This window comes from Monodon monoceros, unplaced genomic scaffold (assembly GCF_005190385.1).
Source record: "Monodon monoceros isolate NGI ecotype Baffin Bay Population unplaced genomic scaffold, NGI_Narwhal_1 Super_Scaffold_1, whole genome shotgun sequence".
NCBI lineage: Eukaryota > Metazoa > Chordata > Mammalia > Artiodactyla > Monodontidae > Monodon > Monodon monoceros.
In genome coordinates this window covers 26,721,292-26,739,437 of record NW_021703765.1, presented here as the reverse complement: position 1 = coordinate 26,739,437, position 18,146 = coordinate 26,721,292, and the positions used below count along the sequence as shown (strand labels likewise).

Below are 18,146 nucleotides of genomic sequence, written 5' to 3'. Positions count from 1 at the left end.
CAGCAGAGGTGCCCTTCCAGCCTGGGAGGTGTACACTGTGGACTGGCTATGGGAGAATGCCCTGCTTTGCCAGATGATGCAATAATACCCCCTCGGTCCGCACCCCCCTGCCCAGAACCTATCTGCAGAGGTGCCCTAGGGAAGGCTGACCTTCCACATGTGTCTTAAGCACAGGGTCAAGGGGGCTTCTCCAGCCTCTGGAATTATGGCTCCATGGTGACCCACGGGCAGGGTGATGAGTGAAAAAGGAGCTTTTTTCCCATCCCGAGCCTAGAGGGAAGGGGCACAGTCACATGTGTGACCTTTCAGTCTGAGAGTATAGACAGAATACCTTCTTTGCTCACACATGTCCCACATACTCCGGTTGTTGGTCCTGCTATATTCTCAGCTTTGCTAAAGCTGTTTCTACATGAGCAGTGTGAACTAGACCAGTTTTTTCAAACTTTAATGTGCACACAAGTCAGTTGGAGATCTCGTTTAAAAAAAAAAACAAAAAACTTATTCCAATTCAGTGGGTCTGAGATGGGACCTGAGAGTCTGCATTTCTAACAAGCTCCCTTGGATGTCCATGAAGCTGGTCCACAAACCAGACGCTGAGCAACAAAGCTGCAAAGAGGACTGAGGGCTGAGAGCCACATGGCTCACTGTTTGTAGGATGCTTCAGAAATCATCTGAGCCTCAATTTTCCATCTTTTGGTGATAACAATGCCCAAGTGAGTTAACTTACAAAAGTGTGCAAATGTAGTAACAGTGTGAAAGCTCTCCACTATTCCAGGCAGCCACTTGATCATCTAACTCTAGACTTCACTGGAACCACAAGCAGAGTCAGAAGTGTCTGTCTCGGGGACCACCACGTACTCCAATTAGTCAGTGTGGGCCCGGTGTAGTAGGGTTTGGGGCACGCATCATGTCAAGCTGTCAAGTGACCTGACGCTGTCAATTCTCAGACCCAGTTTGAGAAACTCTGTGCCACGTGATAAGCTACTCTGTTCTCCACAAGGGTAGAAATGTTTCTTGTAGCTGATTGCAGCTTCTTAGCTCCCCACAGAGCAAACCAATGTGCACAGAAATCACCTGGGGAATCTTGTTGAACTGTAGATTCTGATTCCATCAGTCTGGGTGGAAACTGAGATTCTGCATTTCTAACAAGCTCCCAGAGGAGGCTGGTGCTGCCGGTCCAGGGACTACACTTTGAGTAGCAAAACCCTAGATGAGAGGTTCTCAGCCCAAACTGCACATTAGGGCCACCTCCTAAAACATCTTGGGCATTAAAAACTCCAATTTTTAAAATGGGTCTGGGGTAGGGGTCAGGCATTTTTTTAAGCACCCAGGTGATTCTGATGTGCAGCGAGCACTGAGGACCCACACACACGAACTCCCTACCGCAGGCGGAGGCCAGGGCACCGGCTGAAGGACGGGAACGGGTGGTCGGCTCGGGCCCACCATCCACGCCAGCCCGAGACCGAGTGAAGGAGGTCTTAGAGCAGTGTATTACTGGGGAAACAAGGCAGGCTGGCCTGTCCATATCTTGACACTGATAGGTGTCTGGGATGCAGTTTCTGTGAGGAAAGGAAGTGGAAGTTTCATCGGGAAGAATGGAAAAGAGGGATTTTCCGCAGATACTGGCACGATCACTGCTGCAGCTCACAGCACGCTGCTCCTCTGGCTCTGCACACGATTTCCCTGCACTCTGCTTGCCTCTCGGGGGGTGGTCCAGGGTGGGACACTGACCTGTCTTGTTTTGCCCCCGGCCAGGCAGCGCTGGGGGGCCGCCGCCCACGACGAGCCCAAAGGCAGATGAGGGCTCGGAGGCTGTGCACCCCAAGCCCAGGAACGTGTTCCACATCGAATGGTCATCCATTCGCAGAAGGAGCAAAGGTGTGCGCTTCCCCCCCCCCCCCCCACCCCTGACCCCGCTCCCGGGTCCTTGATCTGCTCACCTCTAAAATGGGGACCATGGCAACACCTCCATCACAAGGCAGTGGGGAGAGCCACAAGGGTGAGGTTCAGTCTCATCACCCCCGACCTCTGACCACAGCCACGGGTTCCAGGGTCTAGACGCCCCAGGGCAGGGAGACTGGAGCCAGGACAAGCAGCTGACTCTGTCAGTCTAGGCCAGGAGGTTGCAAACTTCACTGCACATTGGAACCACCTGCATCTCATTCCCGGAAGTGCTAATCCAATTCACCTGGGAAGCAGCCTGAGTGGCAGAAGGAGCTTTAAAAGCTCTCCATGAGGGAGTTCCCTGGCGGCCTAATGGTTAGGATTTGGCCCGTTCACTGCAGAGGCCTGGGTTTGATCCCTGGTCAGGGAACCATCCCAAATGCCGTGCAGCACAACCAAAATACAAAAAATAAAATAAATAAAACTTTGCACTTTTAAAATGACCCCAGAAAAAGCTCTCCATGAGATTCTAATGTGCTGCCAAGTCACAACCACTGGTCCTGATGCTGATGCTGGTCCTGATGCTAGACAGTGGTGATGTCTAGACAAGGGAACAGATGGAGAGCCCTGGAGGGGGGGGGGCTCCCAAAGGTCAAGAGGAGGGTCTAGAGGGCAGCCAAAGCGGGGAAGCCAGAAACTTGAATTTGGACGCTGAGGACATGTTGTGTCAAACAGGGAAGAGCTGGCAGTGGGGGAGGGGTGTGGGGTCAAGTGGGGGTCTCCCCAGTCAGATGCATGGTGGGAGCAGCGTCATGAAGACCCAGGGCAGAGGGGCAATCTAACTTTGCCCTCCAGAGAAGGGAGGCGACTTGCCCAGGGTCACACAGCTGGTGTGGGCATGACAGGGATAAAACTGATTCCTGGGTTAGCGTCCTTTTACAGTATCACATGCTTCCCAGAAGCATGTGACTTTCTTGCCCCAGTTTGTCTGAGCCTCCTTGTTTTATAGCCAAAGTAGCCAGCCAGAGAAACGGCCTGGGGTGGTCTGGGGAAACCTCATACACTGGGGAGAGGGCACCAAATTAAATCAAGGACCCCTTTAGCCCAGGAGTTTGTGTTTGACAGAGGCCCCAGGGCATCCTCAGGAAGAAAGCATAGTTTGCCTCAAAAAGTTAACAATCTCCCTGCAAACATATTCTTAGGATAGTGGTTGGGGGCTGGGGTGAAAGAGGGCCTAGCAGAGAGCCCCACGCAAAGGAGCCTGGGAGGCGGGTTAGCGGAAGCTGCTGAAGAGCTGGCGCTTCAGACAGAAGCAGAGAATCCATCAGGATATCAAACACACTAGCCTCACAGTCTAGAGTCATCCTCTTTGCTTCCTACTCTTCCTTTCAAACTTCCTTAATTTGTTTCTTTTGCATAGTGTAACTTCCCAACCACACTGGTATTTGCAGTCCCTGCTCCTTCAGATGGGGGAGCTCAGAGCCATTGACGTATCGCTTCTAGTGTTTAGGTGCCCTGAAATCTCATGAATGCAGACAGAATGGCCAATTGAAGATACAGGGCATTCTGAGCCCAGACAGCCATTCTCACACTGGACCACAAGAGGGCACCAGAGCATAAACAGCAAAACCTCCAAGGGCCTTCTTTCATGTTACTTAAAACCTTTCTGAAATTACTCACCTTTACAAATAAATTATCTTGTAATAATGAAAAATACATTCAGAGCTACTTAATAGCAGTTTTCTAGAATTACAAGGACATGCCAAAATCTGTTTCAAGTGACAACATGGATATCACTTGTCTTAATCCAACAAGAAGCTGCTGCTAAAATACCTAAAACTCTAAGACATACATCCTAAAAATACCAAAACAGCTGAGGTTATCCAGTTGGAAAAAGTTGTAGTATAATTTGAACACAGACGTATGGTTTGGGCAGCTTAATGCTTTATGAGCAATAATGCCTCATAAATACCAATCTTCGTGTTCATGTGGAAAAAGAACCCTGGGTTCAGGGCTCACAGACAGCTTTGTTTCCTCACCTAAAAAATAGGGGAGTTGAATAAGATCAGAGCCTCTTAACTAAAAGTCAGCTGAGTCTCTGAATTCCCTAAATTCTTGTAAAATGTCCAATTTACATGAAGATGTGAATTTTTTTCCCCGAAGAGCTTGCCCAATTGGGTGTGTGCAGTAGCAGAGGAGGGGGTCCTCCTGCCCCAGGTGCAGAGGCTGGGGCATCCTCACTGGGGTAGAAAGTGCTGAGTATTCCAACTTGAGCCTTGCAGGAAATTTGCTGCTAAGGTGCCAGGGTAGAGGTCCTAACAGATGATGTTCTCCCTGCCAACTCCAGTATTTGGAAAAGGTGAACACCAGGAAAGGCGCACCAAAGACCCTTCTCCCCACCAATACCGGAAGCCCACGGTCGAGTTGCTGGTGAGTAAAGAGTGGCCCGAATCAGGGGCAGCGCCCACATCACAGAGTCCGCAGCAAGGTAGAGAGCTGAGGTCCAGAAAAGACATCCTCTGATTTAGGCAAACTTTCCTTGAGTTCATATTTCCAGAAACATAATTATGTGGGATAAAGATGTCTACTTTTCAGTTTACTTTATAAAGTTTCATGTTTCTTTTATTTTAATTATTTCTTATCCATCTTCCTCTGAATCCAGCATTCAAGCACTTAGGAAATAAGCTGGTGCCAATTTTCAAAACAGAACATTTACTTGTTTAATTTTATGGACAGTTAAATTTTAAAGACTAGACATGCTAGGGTGGGAGGGGATACTTTCTTCTGGAAAGAGTATGGTACAGTAGAAGTAATATTTGTTTTAAAAAAAGAATCTAAAAATCTGTGGGTAAATCTAAATTCTATCATTTGACCTTGACTTTTACAAATGAGAACCTCTCCATCCATGCCTGAGACCTCATCCACAGAATGAGGATAAAGATGTTGTCTTGTTATACTACAGTCATGAGGGATTGGTTCCAGGACACCTGATGTGTACCAAAATCTGTGGATGCTCAAATCCTTTACATAAAATGGCATAGTATTTGCATATAACCTACGCACATCCTCTGGAATACTTTAAATCATCTCTAGATTACTTACAATACCTAATACAATGTAAATGCTATGTAAATAGTTGTAAGTACAATGTAAATGCTATGTAAAAAGTTGCCAGTGTGCAGCAAATTCAAGTTTTGCTTTATGAAACTTTCTAGAAATTGTTTTTGAGTATTTTTAACCTGAAGTTAGCTGAATCCATGGACGATACAGATGGCTGAGTGTGCAAGGCTGTTGCCCATATTAAATGAGGTAAAAGATCAAACAAAACAAAAGATATTCTGGTCTACAGAAACAAAAATGATTAAATAGCAATTTCACTAAATACCAAGTGAAAATCTTAGCTTGTCCCCAAGCAAGCAAGTCACTCCTCAGTGTGAGAGCCTCAGAATGTGGGAGCTTCTTGCCCATCTCTTGTCCCTGGACAGGATCTGGACACCATGGAGGAGACCTCCGAGATAAAGGTAGAAACAGGCATCTCCAAGACGTCCTGGATTCAGAGTTCCCTGGCTGCCAGCGGGAAGAGGGTCCGCAAAGCCCTCGGGTACATCACAGGAGAGATGAAGGAGTGCGGAGAGGGACTTAAAGGTAAAGTTTCCGTGAGAGCAGCCCCTGCTCCTATCCCTAAAAATGTCCCCTCTGGTCGTCCCCCAGGAAACACGCTGCACAGATCTCTGTAGATGAGACTGAGTCCCATTTCCATGGATAGGATAGGATAGGATAGGATAGGGTAGGGTAGGATAGGAGTTTCACTCTTATAACAGACACGCAGTCTCTCAGGATGTAAATGCCAATACATGTAGGTGTGCAAGCTCTCAGTTCTGAACATAACAGTCATGTGCTTTCAAATATCCCCTCAGAATGTCACATTGTACACAACATTGCAAAGCAACAATACTCCAATAAAATTTTTTTAAAAATAAAGAATGTCACATTGTAGGACTGGGATTCTAGAGCCAGCATTCTAGAAAAATGCCTGCCCTAGAGATGGATCGTGGGAGAGCCGTGTCTACTATTCCAATAGGTTCCCGTTAGCAATCCTCCAGACCTCATGCCATGGGTTTGATGCCTGCTGGGCTGCAAGAGTTTTCTTTCTGGATCCCTCCTCTTGAAAATTCATGCCACTCTCACAGGGGCACAGGTCGCACAGGGTACCCACTGCCTGAATGACAACCTAAAGACCACAGCCAGCTCTCAGTGGGTCTGAAGGGTTTTCTGGGCAGTCAGATGCCCCCTCAGGTTCTTGGTGTACCCTCCTCTGTGGCAGGTGACAGCAGGGAGCTGAACCCACCTTGGACGCCCAGCTTCCCTCACCCCCTCACCCTCTGGGGCCTCGCCTAGAGGTGTAACAGCTGAGCCTTGACTGGTTCTATTTCAGACAAATCCCCAGTGTTCCAGTTCCTCGACTGGGTCCTCCGGGGCACATCCCAGGTGATGTTTGTGAACAATCCCCTCAGTGGCATCCTCATCGTTCTCGGCCTCTTCGTCCAGAACCCCTGGTGGGCCATCTCGGGCTGCCTGGGCACCGTGGTGTCCACCCTGACAGCCCTCATCCTGAGTCAGGACAAGTAAGTCCCAGGAAACCCAGGGTCCAGGCCTGAGACCACAGGTAGATCCCCGTGGGGACATTCACCAGCCTCGCGTCCTCACTGCCTGGCTCCCGGCTCAGAAACCCCTCACAATAAGGTCACTAATCACTCAAAACAACCATTCCCTGGTTACTTTTAAAAACCACACATTGTCTAGGGGACTGTGAAGGGTTGATGGTTTGAAGAGGTGTGTGGTCAGGCTCCAGCTGAGAAAAGCCTGACTCAGAAGGAAAATCAGGAAGGCAGTGCCCTGCGTCAGGCCTCGGGGAACCCCTTCTTCACCAGCCCTCCCCCCCAGGTCCGCCATCGCAGCCGGACTTCACGGCTACAACGGGGTGCTGGTGGGGCTGCTGATGGCTGTGTTCTCGGACAAAGGCGACTATTACTGGTGGCTTCTACTCCCCGTCATCGTAATGTCCATGTCTTGGTAAGTTTGCTTCCAAGGCTGTGGGTGTAGATCAAGGGCTGCCAGCCTTTCTACCCCAACTCCGTGACTGTCTGTCGAAACTGGAGTTTAAAGAAGCATTTCCTTAGCTTGCACATCAGAAACAGCCACTAGAAATAATTACTGATGTTAGACAGCAACAGCACCACTGTGCTAGGTGGTCTGTACACAGTATCTCATTACATACCCTCCTCTACTCTTCATTTTTGTAAGATCTAAAAGAGCCCCTGGTCCTACCCCGGCAGAGCACAGGGAAGAGAACTGAGGCCCACAGAAGTTAAGAGTCATACTACAGGGTCCTGTCAGTGTCTGGAGATCTTCCCATCCCTCCTGCTCCCCCAGTGCTACCCTGTCCTTGAGCACCCTGACCAGACAGCGACAACCTCCCAGCGTGGGCTGCAGGCCCAGCCCTGCCCAGAGCCCTCAGACGGCCAGGCTCCAGGTCCTTACTCACCTGCAGAAACCACAGGGCACCCCGGCCAGGAGTGCTCTCAGCCTCAACAGACATTTGCTGAATGATTGAATGAATGTGATTCCCCTCACCATCAGCCCCTTTCCCGTGCCTGCGCAGGGAGCCATGCGGCTCTTCAGGGAAGGTCTGTGGCTCCCCACCTTAGGACCTCCCCTGAAAGCCCTCCTTCTGAAGTTGAGTCTGGGCGTCCACCCTGTTGCTGTGCAGGGACAGAGGAAGGAGGTCCAGGGGAGGAGCTGCCCAGGGCCAGTCAGGCTGGGAGAGGGAGCCAGCCAGCTGCTTTTCCCTGGGAAGGCACAGGGGGCCCCCTAAACCCACTCAGGCTAGTGTCAGGGCCAGGGGGCATCTTGAACAGCATCTCCTGTGCTTCTGCCCTCAGCCCCATCCTCTCCAGTGCCCTGGGCACCATCTTCAGCAAGTGGGACCTCCCGGTCTTCACGCTGCCCTTCAACATCGCAGTGACCCTGTACCTGGCGGCCACGGGCCACTACAACCTCTTCTTCCCCACGAAGCTGCTGCAGCCCTCCTCCTCCATGCCCAATATCACCTGGTCGGAGGTCCAAGTGCCCTTGGTAGGTATCGTGGAAGGTGGAAGGGCAGCATCTGTCCAAACTCAGTGTTAAAGTGGCATTTACTTATTTTGCATGTCAGAAACATCCATGAGGGGCTTTCCTGGTGGCGCAGTGGTTGAGAGTCCGCCTGCCAATGCAGGGGACACGGGTTCGTGCCCCGGTCCGGGAAGATCCCACATGCCGTGGAGCGGCTGGGCCCGTGAGCCATGGCCACTGAGCCTGCGCGTCCGGAGCCTGTGCTCTGCAACGGCAGAGGCCACAACAGTGAGAGGCCCGCGTACCGAAAAAAAAAAAAAAAGAAAAGAAAAGAAACATCCATGAGTAACAACTATTACCAATTATACAGTGTGAGACACTCTATCTCAATATCTCATTAGCCACCAGCTTTTTCTTTCCTCTTTTTAAGAGCTAAAATGGCCATTTTTGGCCGCACAATGTCCTGTCATAGCACAGGGGGAGAGACTAAAGCCAGGTTAAGAGACTGCCTGAGGTCACATGGTTAATCAGTAAGGAGCAAAGTCAAGACTAGAACTCCCGCTTCCTGACTCCTAGACTTGGGTTCTTTTATCTTTTTTTTTTTTAAAAAAGCCTTTTTGATGCTTTACTCCAGTTTCAATCCAAGAGACTCTGTGTATTTTTTTCCTCATTCAATGTCATTGAATCATTGAAGATGTGCACATCACACACCCTGCCATCTGTTGGCTCGACAAGTCTCTGCTCCAGCCTGGGGAGCAGCTTCCCCTTGCTCTCTGGGGCATCCTCAAACTTTAAAGCACAGGTGTTGCTCCACTAAGAAATATCTATATAAGAGATTTTTAAGCTTTTGGCAAGTATTCTGTATATACTGCTGGCCGCTGGAAGTCTGCCAAACTAAATAAGAAGCTACTCTAAAAGCGTTAAGTCAGCCTGGAGAACCATGCCCATCAGCCTTCTTTTGTAACTGGGCACGTTTTCTCTGAGGTCCCCCTACTCTCTGTTACACTAAATGACTCCATAGGCCAGAGCTCACTCTGAGCTTTGTTATTGGCAATTCATCATCTAACCACAAAGCCACCTGGGCTTGTTGAAGGGAATTTGTGTCAGAAATAATGGTGCCTAGTTTCTCTGAACAGTTCAAGGAGACAGCAGCATGGCAGGGCAGAAAGAGCCCTCCATTTGTCCAAGACGCATTATCTAGGAAGAGACGTATTCACATTAGCCCCATACTTGTTGGGGTGTGTGTGTGTGTGTGTGTGTGTGTCTGTGTGTGTGTCTGTGTGTGTGTGTCTGTCTGTGTGTGTCTGTGTGTGTGTGTGTGTGTGTGAGTGTACCTTCATGAGCCAAAGGTGAGAAAAGGTGCTGTTAGCAGTTCAGCCCCTCAGGCTTCCCTTTCACGATATTAAACCAATCAGTATCTTTTGAAGTCAAAATTGCTCTAATTGGCGTGCTATGGGGAAATGATGGTAGAAAAGGCAAGTTTAAGATATCTTGCATGCTCCAAACCACACTTTCAATTGAAAAGATAACTAGGAATTTTGTAAAAATGAAAAAAATGGAAAATATTGTACAAATGCTTTAGAACCCCCAAATTGCCAGGAAAGACAAATTCAATGTTTGGTGGTTATTCTTTAAGAAATACCTTTCTGGCCAATTTTGAATGGATTATGGTAATAGTGAGTATGTTTTGTCATTTTGACAATTATAACTAGAGCCTTGAGTTTTGGGGAAACAAGTGGTAGATGTCAGAGAGAGGGTCTAGACCTCCCAACGATTTTGAGGCCCCACAAGCTCCTCTGCTCTTTGGCGAGGGGAGAGCGTGCTGGAGGGTGCATCCGGCTGGAGACCAGAGGAACCAGCACCACTGCCTCTGCGCCAAACTGTCTGCCTGTCCCGCCATCCCCCGCGTGGTGATGCCGGAGCCCAGTCTTGCTCTCTGTCCTGGGATAACGGGGGACGGAGCCCAGAGGGTTGCCCACTAGACTACCCTGCAGTCCTGTCCCTGCACACTCTCGTGTGGGGCGAGGGCCCTGGAGCTACAGGACCTCCCTCCCCTGCACCCCAGGAGGAGTCCTCAGAGGACTTGGGCTGAGGGAAGAACTGCCTCATCATGAAATATACACAAGGGGAAGGACGGACCCCAGTGCATCCCAGCAGGGCCCAGAGCCCCTCCTGTAAGCGTTTCTTTGCTCAAGGGCCTTTGGCCAACCTTCCAAAATACAGGACCCAATCTCAGTTGCTGGGGAAGCCCATGTGCCCTGGATCCTTTTCCCAAACTCCAGAGTACGTGTGCAAGTGCCCACTCGACATTGGACCCTGGCCTTCCTGTCTCATTCACACACAGGTCTGCTACCTGAGACACACGGAGGCCTAACACATCAGGGTTCTCCTCCATCAGCCATGTGACAGGTTTATCAATAAAACCCGCAGATGCCAAGATACCACCTGCCCAGGTGCTGCTCTGTGGATACGAGTCCAGCTCCTCGCCCAGATGACGGCACAAACGTGACCACAGCCCAGACATGCTGTTCTTGGAAACAAAAAGGACCATTTTTCCATCTAATATTTAGCCTTCTAGTCATGTTTTTAGCTTTAAAAAAATGTTACAAGAGTTTTTCAACCCCAACTTTGGTCAGACATCTATTACTTTTCTAATGAATAACACCCTCATTTGAAGTATTCAGTTTCTCTTCACTGAGAGTTTAGTGCCTTACACTCATGTTTCTAAATAAAGGAAGTGACATTTTAACCCCTTACTGTTCTAAGAACTTAAGATTAAAACAATAAATCTTGTGTACCTTTTAGAGTGAACCTATTTGAAAATATCTTGGAAAACTGTTGCAAAATATTAGTGTGGAGGGTTTGGCCCGAAACCTTTTCCAGCCAAGCTTCAAGTTGTCTCTTTTGCCTCCATAATTGCATGTGCTCTTGTTGGACCTGCAGCTTTTGAGAGCCATCCCTGTTGGAATCGGCCAAGTGTACGGCTGCGATAACCCCTGGACTGGAGGCATTTTCCTCATAGCTTTGTTCATATCGTCACCTCTTATTTGCTTGCATGCTGCGATCGGATCCGCCATGGGGATGTTAGCAGGTTAGTGTCATTATTAATTAATGGGCCCCTTATTAATGGGCGATAAGGATGCTGTATATGGGGCCTGCTCCAAAGAAAATGGTGCCATGTGTCTTCAGTGCTCCACCAGTTTATTCCTATAAACTCTCCCTCCTTCCATTACACCTGTCTTTCCATTTTGGGTGCCGGTGCCCTCCTACTCCCCTGAGCAAAAGCTGTCCTCAGGAAAGGCTCTGGTGTTAGTCATTTCCACCTCAGTATAAATTAAAAGCTGGGGAGGAGTTGCTTCCAGGCATGTTTATATTTTCAGTCTTATCTCTAATCACGATAAGAAGCATTTGTCCTCCATTAGAGAACATTAAGGTTCTGTTAGCCCGCCTTTTTCTGGCAGGGAAGGGACCTTCTCTGGACTGCTCACTCAGACTTCAGATCACTACTCAAAAGGGTCTCTTGTACCCATACCAGCTTAACCACTGATATGCATGTGACTAAAGCCATTTGTTTCCTTTAGATGTTTTTTCACTGAATAGTCAGAAGTCCTTTTTATACATACTTTGGTGTTGATAACCGGTCTGGGTTGAGGACTGTGGAGGGCTTTGGGGCTGGTGGGTGGGCCCACGCGACCTGCACAGCACTCAGCCTGTCTTCTCCCCCAGCCCTCACTCTCGCGACACCCTTTGACTCCATCTACTTCGGGCTGTGTGGCTTCAACAGCACGCTGGCCTGCATCGCCATAGGAGGCATGTTCTACGTCATCACCTGGCAGACGCACCTCCTCGCCGTCGCCTGCGGTGGGTACTGCCAGCGGGATTCCCTTTCCACCTCAGATGATGCCAGTGTCCATGCCCACAGGGAAACCGCCCCACGGAAATTCTGCTGGTCCTCCAAAGATAAATGGGAGGATGTGTTTGCTTTATAAAAGCGTTTTTATTTTAAGCTGTTTTGAATGGTCCTTTAGTGACTAGTACATTGAAAACTATTTTCAGTGAACACTAAGTGTTCAGCCACATGGAGACAGAGTTTTCAGATGGAGGTTGTTCGGTTGTTGCCCATGGGCTGTCTGCTGTGGTTGCTGCTTTCCGTGCTGGTGATTGGAACTTTCCGACAGAGCAAGTCTTATGCAAATTAATCTTTATATGTGGAATTGGGCAGTTTACATCAGATACAGCAGTTAACCTTATGCACCCAAACATTAACCATAGAACCTTCAAATAATGGTTGTAGGAATGCTGAAGAATGTGGTCAGGGCACTCAGTAACTCTCTGATAAAGGTTTGCTGTTGTTAATATCCTAGGGACCATTGGGATGGTTTTAGTGGAGAAAGTGAGAGCTCAGAAGCAAAGCCAAATTACTGTGGCCCGTTTTCACGGAACCTCACCTCTCACCAGCACTTGGGTCTTCCCAGTGGCCAGCCTAGTGGTACCCTCCACACACAAAGCCCAGAAGATGAGGCAGTAGGTGTATTTGGTCTTCCTCAAGCTTAAAGAATGCTGTTCCTCCCTGGAAACCCATATTATGTTAATAACTTGTGATGAAATATCACAGCAGGGAGTTCTGGGATTCACGTGCCTTGGCTGTATAGTAAAATGTTCATTTATGGTTTATGCTCCTAAATGTTCCTTTGCTAGAATGCAAGGTGGTAGGACCCAGGAGAACTGTAACAGCTAAATTCTGGTCCTTTTCAACAAAGTTCATCTGCTGTCTTAGTTGTGCTGGAATTTGCATGGAATTTAACACTTTTCAAAGCTGCCAAGCAACAGAAACATAACTCGATTTTTTTTAACCTGAGAGATAGCATTTGTGGCATGAAACGTATGGGGGGAGAATATGTAAACTCGAGGCACTCTTAGTCACCTGACTATTTCTTGGTTCTTTTGCAGCTCTGTTTGCAGCCTACCTGGGTGCCGCCCTGGCTAACGTATTATCTGTGGTGAGTCAACATGGGCTAGGAATGTGCATTACACCCTCCTCTATATTCTCTCAGCTCCCCAAACCCCTCCTCCAGGAACCCCTTCGCAATCCATCCCTCATGTCTCAAATCACGCTTCCCTCCTCCACAGCCGCAGACAGAAAGAGCTGGGCCTCAAAAGTGTTAATGTCAACACTGGTCAATCAGATCCTGTGGTCAGTGGGCCAGTGGGGCTCCATATAGAAGGACAGTCTGAAGAGCATTATCTTGTAAATCAGACTCGTTTCTTGTAAATTTCTTGTAAATCAAACTCCTCTACAACTAGTTTTAAATCTTCATATTTAATTTTTTTCCTATGTTTCTAGATCATCTACCCAAGTAGCTTGTGGGCCAGTGTACATCTTTGTTCACCCCATAGCAACTACCAGGGAGTCAGGAGTCACGAGGCAAGGCTTCCAGGAGGACAAGGCCAAGCCCGAGGGAAGCCAGAGCTGGCGGCTGAGGGCCTGTGCAGCAGTCTGAGAACCCTTCTCTGCCTGAGCCCCAGCGCAGGTCGTGTGTGAGGTTGGGGGAGCCACATGGCCAGCCCAGCCCCCAACACACACAGGAGGGACACTGGCCCCATCGCAGAGCACACAGGGCTCAGCCTACAGTCGATGCCTCCCCCTCCATAAAGGTTCAAGGCCCAGCTCACACAGGCAACCAGGAAAAGTCCCATTGGTCCTGCAGGTGGAGGTGGAGATGGGCATTCCACTAACCCGTGTTTAAATCCCTCCTCCATCCTCAGTGAAATTGCATGGTTTGGACAGAGCATAGGAAGGAATTTTGTAAGCAATAGAATTCGACTTCCCTAATACCATCCTGTGTCCCCCAGTGGACTAAGTCCCTCTTCTGGGCCCCATCACGTTTTGTGTTTGTATCTGCTACGACGCTTGACAACATTGTGACAAGTCTAGTACACACCAGTCCTCTTCCACCTTCAGCCCTTGTGCTCCTTCGAACAGGGGCCCGGTTGTATTCTTATCTTTATCTCTAGTACCTATTATAGTGCCCAGCTCATAGTACGTGCTCAAGAAATGCAGAATGAATGAAACCCTAAGGTAGTGAGTCCCCACCATGGGATACATTAGAGCTGGGGCTAGATAGCCGACCATCAGAAACAGGATGGAGCCTGGCCTCTGAGGCTCCTGTCTGCCCCAGGCTTTCCCACCTCTTCTTGCCCCCATCCTTTCACCCAACTGTCCATCCAGTAAATACGTGTCACATGCCTTCCTTGGACAAGGTACTAGAAGGGATGCAAACGGGACACTTTGGTTCCTGATCATAGGAATTTACAGCGTAACTGGCCCCTTCATCTTGTGCAGAGAAGTTACAGGTTATATCACTCTACCTAGACATTTTTCAAAACAAAATCATGTTTATTTTCTGTGTACCTACTATGTTTAAGACACTGTACTGCCTACTCTCAGAGACACAAAAAAAGTGCAAGCTATTAATTCACTCTGAAGGAATTTCCAGTCTCCTTGAGGAACAGGATATAAAAATGTTGAATGACATTTATGAGACCGTTCAAGCCTCTACAGAAGAGGGCACTTAGGAGCCGCACAATTTTGCTTTCTAACTGGCTCCTGCATGTGCAGCCCCGTATCTTCAACAGCACTGCCCTCTTCCTCACGACAATGACCACAAACTGAGGACCATTTACTGAGCACTTAGTATGCACTAGGCACCAACTCTGAGTAGATATCTTTATCCCTATTTTGCTGTTGAGGAAATAGTTGTCAGAAAGAGGAAATGGCTCCAACAAGGTAACCAGAGCTGAGATTTGGATTTGGGTCTGTGGAACTCCCAGCCCACATCCTTCTCACTGTAGGACTTGAAGGAGATGCTTTCCAAAACACCCTATGCAGTCTTAGCAGGGCTTTGGTAAGACTCACGGAGTGGAATTCTTCAGTCATGGGTGTTCCTTAAGGCTACAGTTCTGGTACCAGGCTGTCATTGCTCCTCCTAAAGTCCCACCCAACAGGGCCATCTTTGACCACACACCAAGTGGAATCACTCCTTCAATGGTACTCCCTGAGGCTTTTACTGCTTATGATAAAAGGATGTTTGGGGGAGAAGGGGCATTGATTTGATCGGCTTCATAGTTGAATTTGTAGGCTCTTTGCTAACAAGCTATCCAGGTTATCTCAAATGAAGAGTGGGGAGGGGTATTTAAAAGCCTCAGGGCATCTTAAGATACAAAAAACAGGGGAACATCATGAGAAAGGCTGTTGGGAGTAGGAGAGCCCTTGAGGAGAGAGATAGCTACCCCTGATCTCCAGCTCCCTGGGACTAGGATGTGACATCTCTGCCTCTCTCCATATGTCTGTTCTGTTTCTGTGTCTCTCTGGGATGGGTTTCTTCTGCTGCACAGAGGCCCCCAAATATCCACCCAGCACTGGTTGGCTCTCTAGTTTTTTCAGATCGAGTCTTTGGACACAGTCTCTGTATCTCTTAGCTCAAATTCTCAAGACAGGGATTCTATTCCCAGGTAGCCTGCCTATGGGAAGCTGCATTTGGGTCAGGCGCTTATCTCTAGTGCAAGCAGACGTGACCAAAGAGAAAAAGGTTTTGAACAAAAAGTGGCTGCCGATGCTGTTCCTTCAACAGGGGCTTTGGGAGAAGGTGGGGAATGGCCACAAGTCCTAGAGTGGGAGGTAGAGCCTGGCCAGACACCCAAGACAAAATGTGTCTTCCACATAAAGGCATATTATAAGAGGGTTCCAGCGGCTGCATTTTGAAGAATATGTGTCCCCTGTTACAATGCAGACTGACCCCAATGGAACGATTTGATTTATGTTGGTCATGAATTAAGTATTATTCTGCTCAGTGCCCACCAAGCCTCCCCTCCTCCACCCAGGACCCTAGGTGATTGTGAAGGGCCGATGAGATAAGCACAGGCATCTGATGTAACCAAGGCTTCTCTTGTGATCCGCCTCCCCCCAGTTTGGATTACCGCCCTGCACCTGGCCCTTCTGCCTCTCGGCACTCACCTTCCTGCTCCTGACAACCAACAACCCGGCCATCTACAAGCTCCCGCTCAGCAAAGTCACCTACCCAGAGGCCAACCGCATCTACTACCTGTCCCAGGAGAAAAACAGAAGAGCATCGACCATCACAAAGTACCAGGCCTACGATGTCTCCTAAGTTGCCCTTTCCAAAACATGTCACTGTAAATTCAGCCTTCAGCAGGCTGTCCAGGTCCCCAGGCTGAAGGCCACTTAAATTCTCCTTCTGATGGTTCTGTGAATCTGCCCCCAAGCAAACCTATACCCCAGTTATTCCCAAGAACAGGGAAATAAGCGTGCAGTCCCTATTCAGGAAGTTCTGTGTTCTAAGATGTACAATACTTATCAAAAACATGGTTAATTTAGACCTTATACCTATAGCTCACTCCACAAGAGCTCTCTTTGTGGGGAACTTTCTCTCTTTTGCAAAATAAGCCACACCCCTAAAGAGAATTCACCAGGAAGGGGACAGAGATGGGTGACATTGTTAGCCAACTCAGTCATTTAATGCAGTGACGTAGTGTCAGGAAATCAGTCTACAAGGCAAAAGGGCAGGTCTACCCCCAGCTCTGCCATGAGTGAACTCCAACCACTTGGGTGGGTCCATCCTCCCTCTCAGCCTCAATTTCTTATTGGTTTCATGACGAGGAGGGGCCCTACAGTCCCTTCCACCTCAGAAGTATTGATTCTTCTCTTTCCTATAAACTGACAAAATCAGCATGACCAATAAATAATTACTTTAAGTAAAAGATGGAAGGGCTATCTGGAGAAGAGGCAGGACAATTTTAATGTTGTATGGAGATTTATTCTTGAGTCATGAGATGTTCTCCAGACTTGGAAGTTCACTGGAAATTCCAACATGCCTTCCTTTACGTAACAATTATTACTAGAAATGTCATCAGATGAAAATTGATCTTTTTCAACATTTAAATCATATTTTAAACAAATGTGTTTCCTTTTATAATATTCATAAGCATACTCTCATTAAATGTTTAAGGTTGCAAGTTGGTGTCAGGGTTTTCTTAAAATGCGGCTCACCTACATTGTCCACACCGTGCTCATTTGAGGGGTTTTCCACGGTCAAGGGTGTGTTTGAAAAGAGATGAGGATGAATAGATAAAATGCATTCTTACCTCTTTCCACAGAATCACTTGCCACCCATTCTGTCTTAACACTGAAAAAGAAACAGCTATGTATTCGCTGTAATGACTGTATTACATAAAGTCCAAAACAATAAAAGATACCTCTTCCAAAAAAAAACAGAGAGAGAGGAGGGTGGGTTGAAAGTTATCAGAAGAAGGTTTGATTTGCTTACAAAGGGAATTATACAGTAATGACCATGGTCATTGTTTTCTGTTTCAGTTGAAGTGCAAGTTGTTGCAACCCATCTCATTTCTTAGGGGATAGTCTTGCACCCTAAAATTATTAATCCAGCCCTTCTTGAATGGCCAGTAACTCTTGTTATTTAGTTGTTCTGGTTATAGCATTGAGCTCCTAAAACACAGTGTCCCTTTGTGGGAAGCCACGTGGCTCAGCCTTCCCACCCCTCCCCCAAAAGACAGGAATGAGCCACTTATAGTGCCTCAGTGCCCACCCCCTGCACCCTTCCAGGTTAGCATTGTGGGGTGAGGACATAAGGCAGGAGATGAGGGAAGGAAACAAGGGGGAGCGGACAAACTATAAATCCATCATTTAGCAAAAGCTGGTGTCTACGTTTATATTTTCTTTCCTCTGTCAGCCCTGAGATCCCAGCCCTCTTCCATCAGCCCAAAAATACTTGGCTGCCTATTTCTCTTCCAGATTATATCTATCCAATTATGGCTTCTCCAGGAAAACAGAACACTTCTCGCTGGAAACAAATGCCCCACATAGGAAATGGGAACAAGTCACACTCCAGAGGCTACCTCTGAGTTTGTGATCACACCTTGAGGCCAAGAAGGTCTCAGGCTCTATTTTCATGACCAGTAAGTTATGGCTGTCTGAGGATCAAGCATCCGAGAATTTCACCAGAAGACTGTTTATGCTCACCGCTCACTCAGCTGCCCCAGAACCTCTAAGTGATGACATAGAACAATTAAAATACCATTTTTCATGCATTTTCCACCAAAGTGTTATAATCTGG

The 18,146-nt window shown here is 48.1% G+C and overlaps 1 protein-coding gene across 9 annotated transcripts in view; it reads left to right on the top strand.

The window, feature by feature from the left end:
* Nucleotides 1–17,028, top strand: part of SLC14A2 (solute carrier family 14 member 2) — a 450,567-nt gene extending 433,539 nt beyond the window's left edge. For 5 of the 9 annotated variants that reach the window (XM_029230049.1, XM_029230060.1, XM_029230068.1 and 2 more), the window contains 10 exons: nucleotides 1,756–1,878; nucleotides 4,232–4,314; nucleotides 5,370–5,529; nucleotides 6,320–6,509; nucleotides 6,829–6,957; nucleotides 7,827–8,019; nucleotides 10,939–11,086; nucleotides 11,722–11,856; nucleotides 12,946–12,995; nucleotides 15,963–17,028. In XM_029230049.1, the coding sequence (XP_029085882.1) occupies nucleotides 1,756–1,878; nucleotides 4,232–4,314; nucleotides 5,370–5,529; nucleotides 6,320–6,509; nucleotides 6,829–6,957; nucleotides 7,827–8,019; nucleotides 10,939–11,086; nucleotides 11,722–11,856; nucleotides 12,946–12,995; nucleotides 15,963–16,163 (1,412 nt within the window). In that variant the 3' untranslated portion in view covers nucleotides 16,164–17,028. The remainder of the gene's footprint in view (nucleotides 1–1,755; nucleotides 1,879–4,231; nucleotides 4,315–5,369; nucleotides 5,530–6,319; nucleotides 6,510–6,828; nucleotides 6,958–7,826; nucleotides 8,020–10,938; nucleotides 11,087–11,721; nucleotides 11,857–12,945; nucleotides 12,996–15,962) is intronic. The other 4 variants (XM_029230114.1, XM_029230123.1, XM_029230084.1 and 1 more) reach the window with 2 other exon arrangements.
* Nucleotides 17,029–18,146: the final 1,118 nt, after the last annotated feature.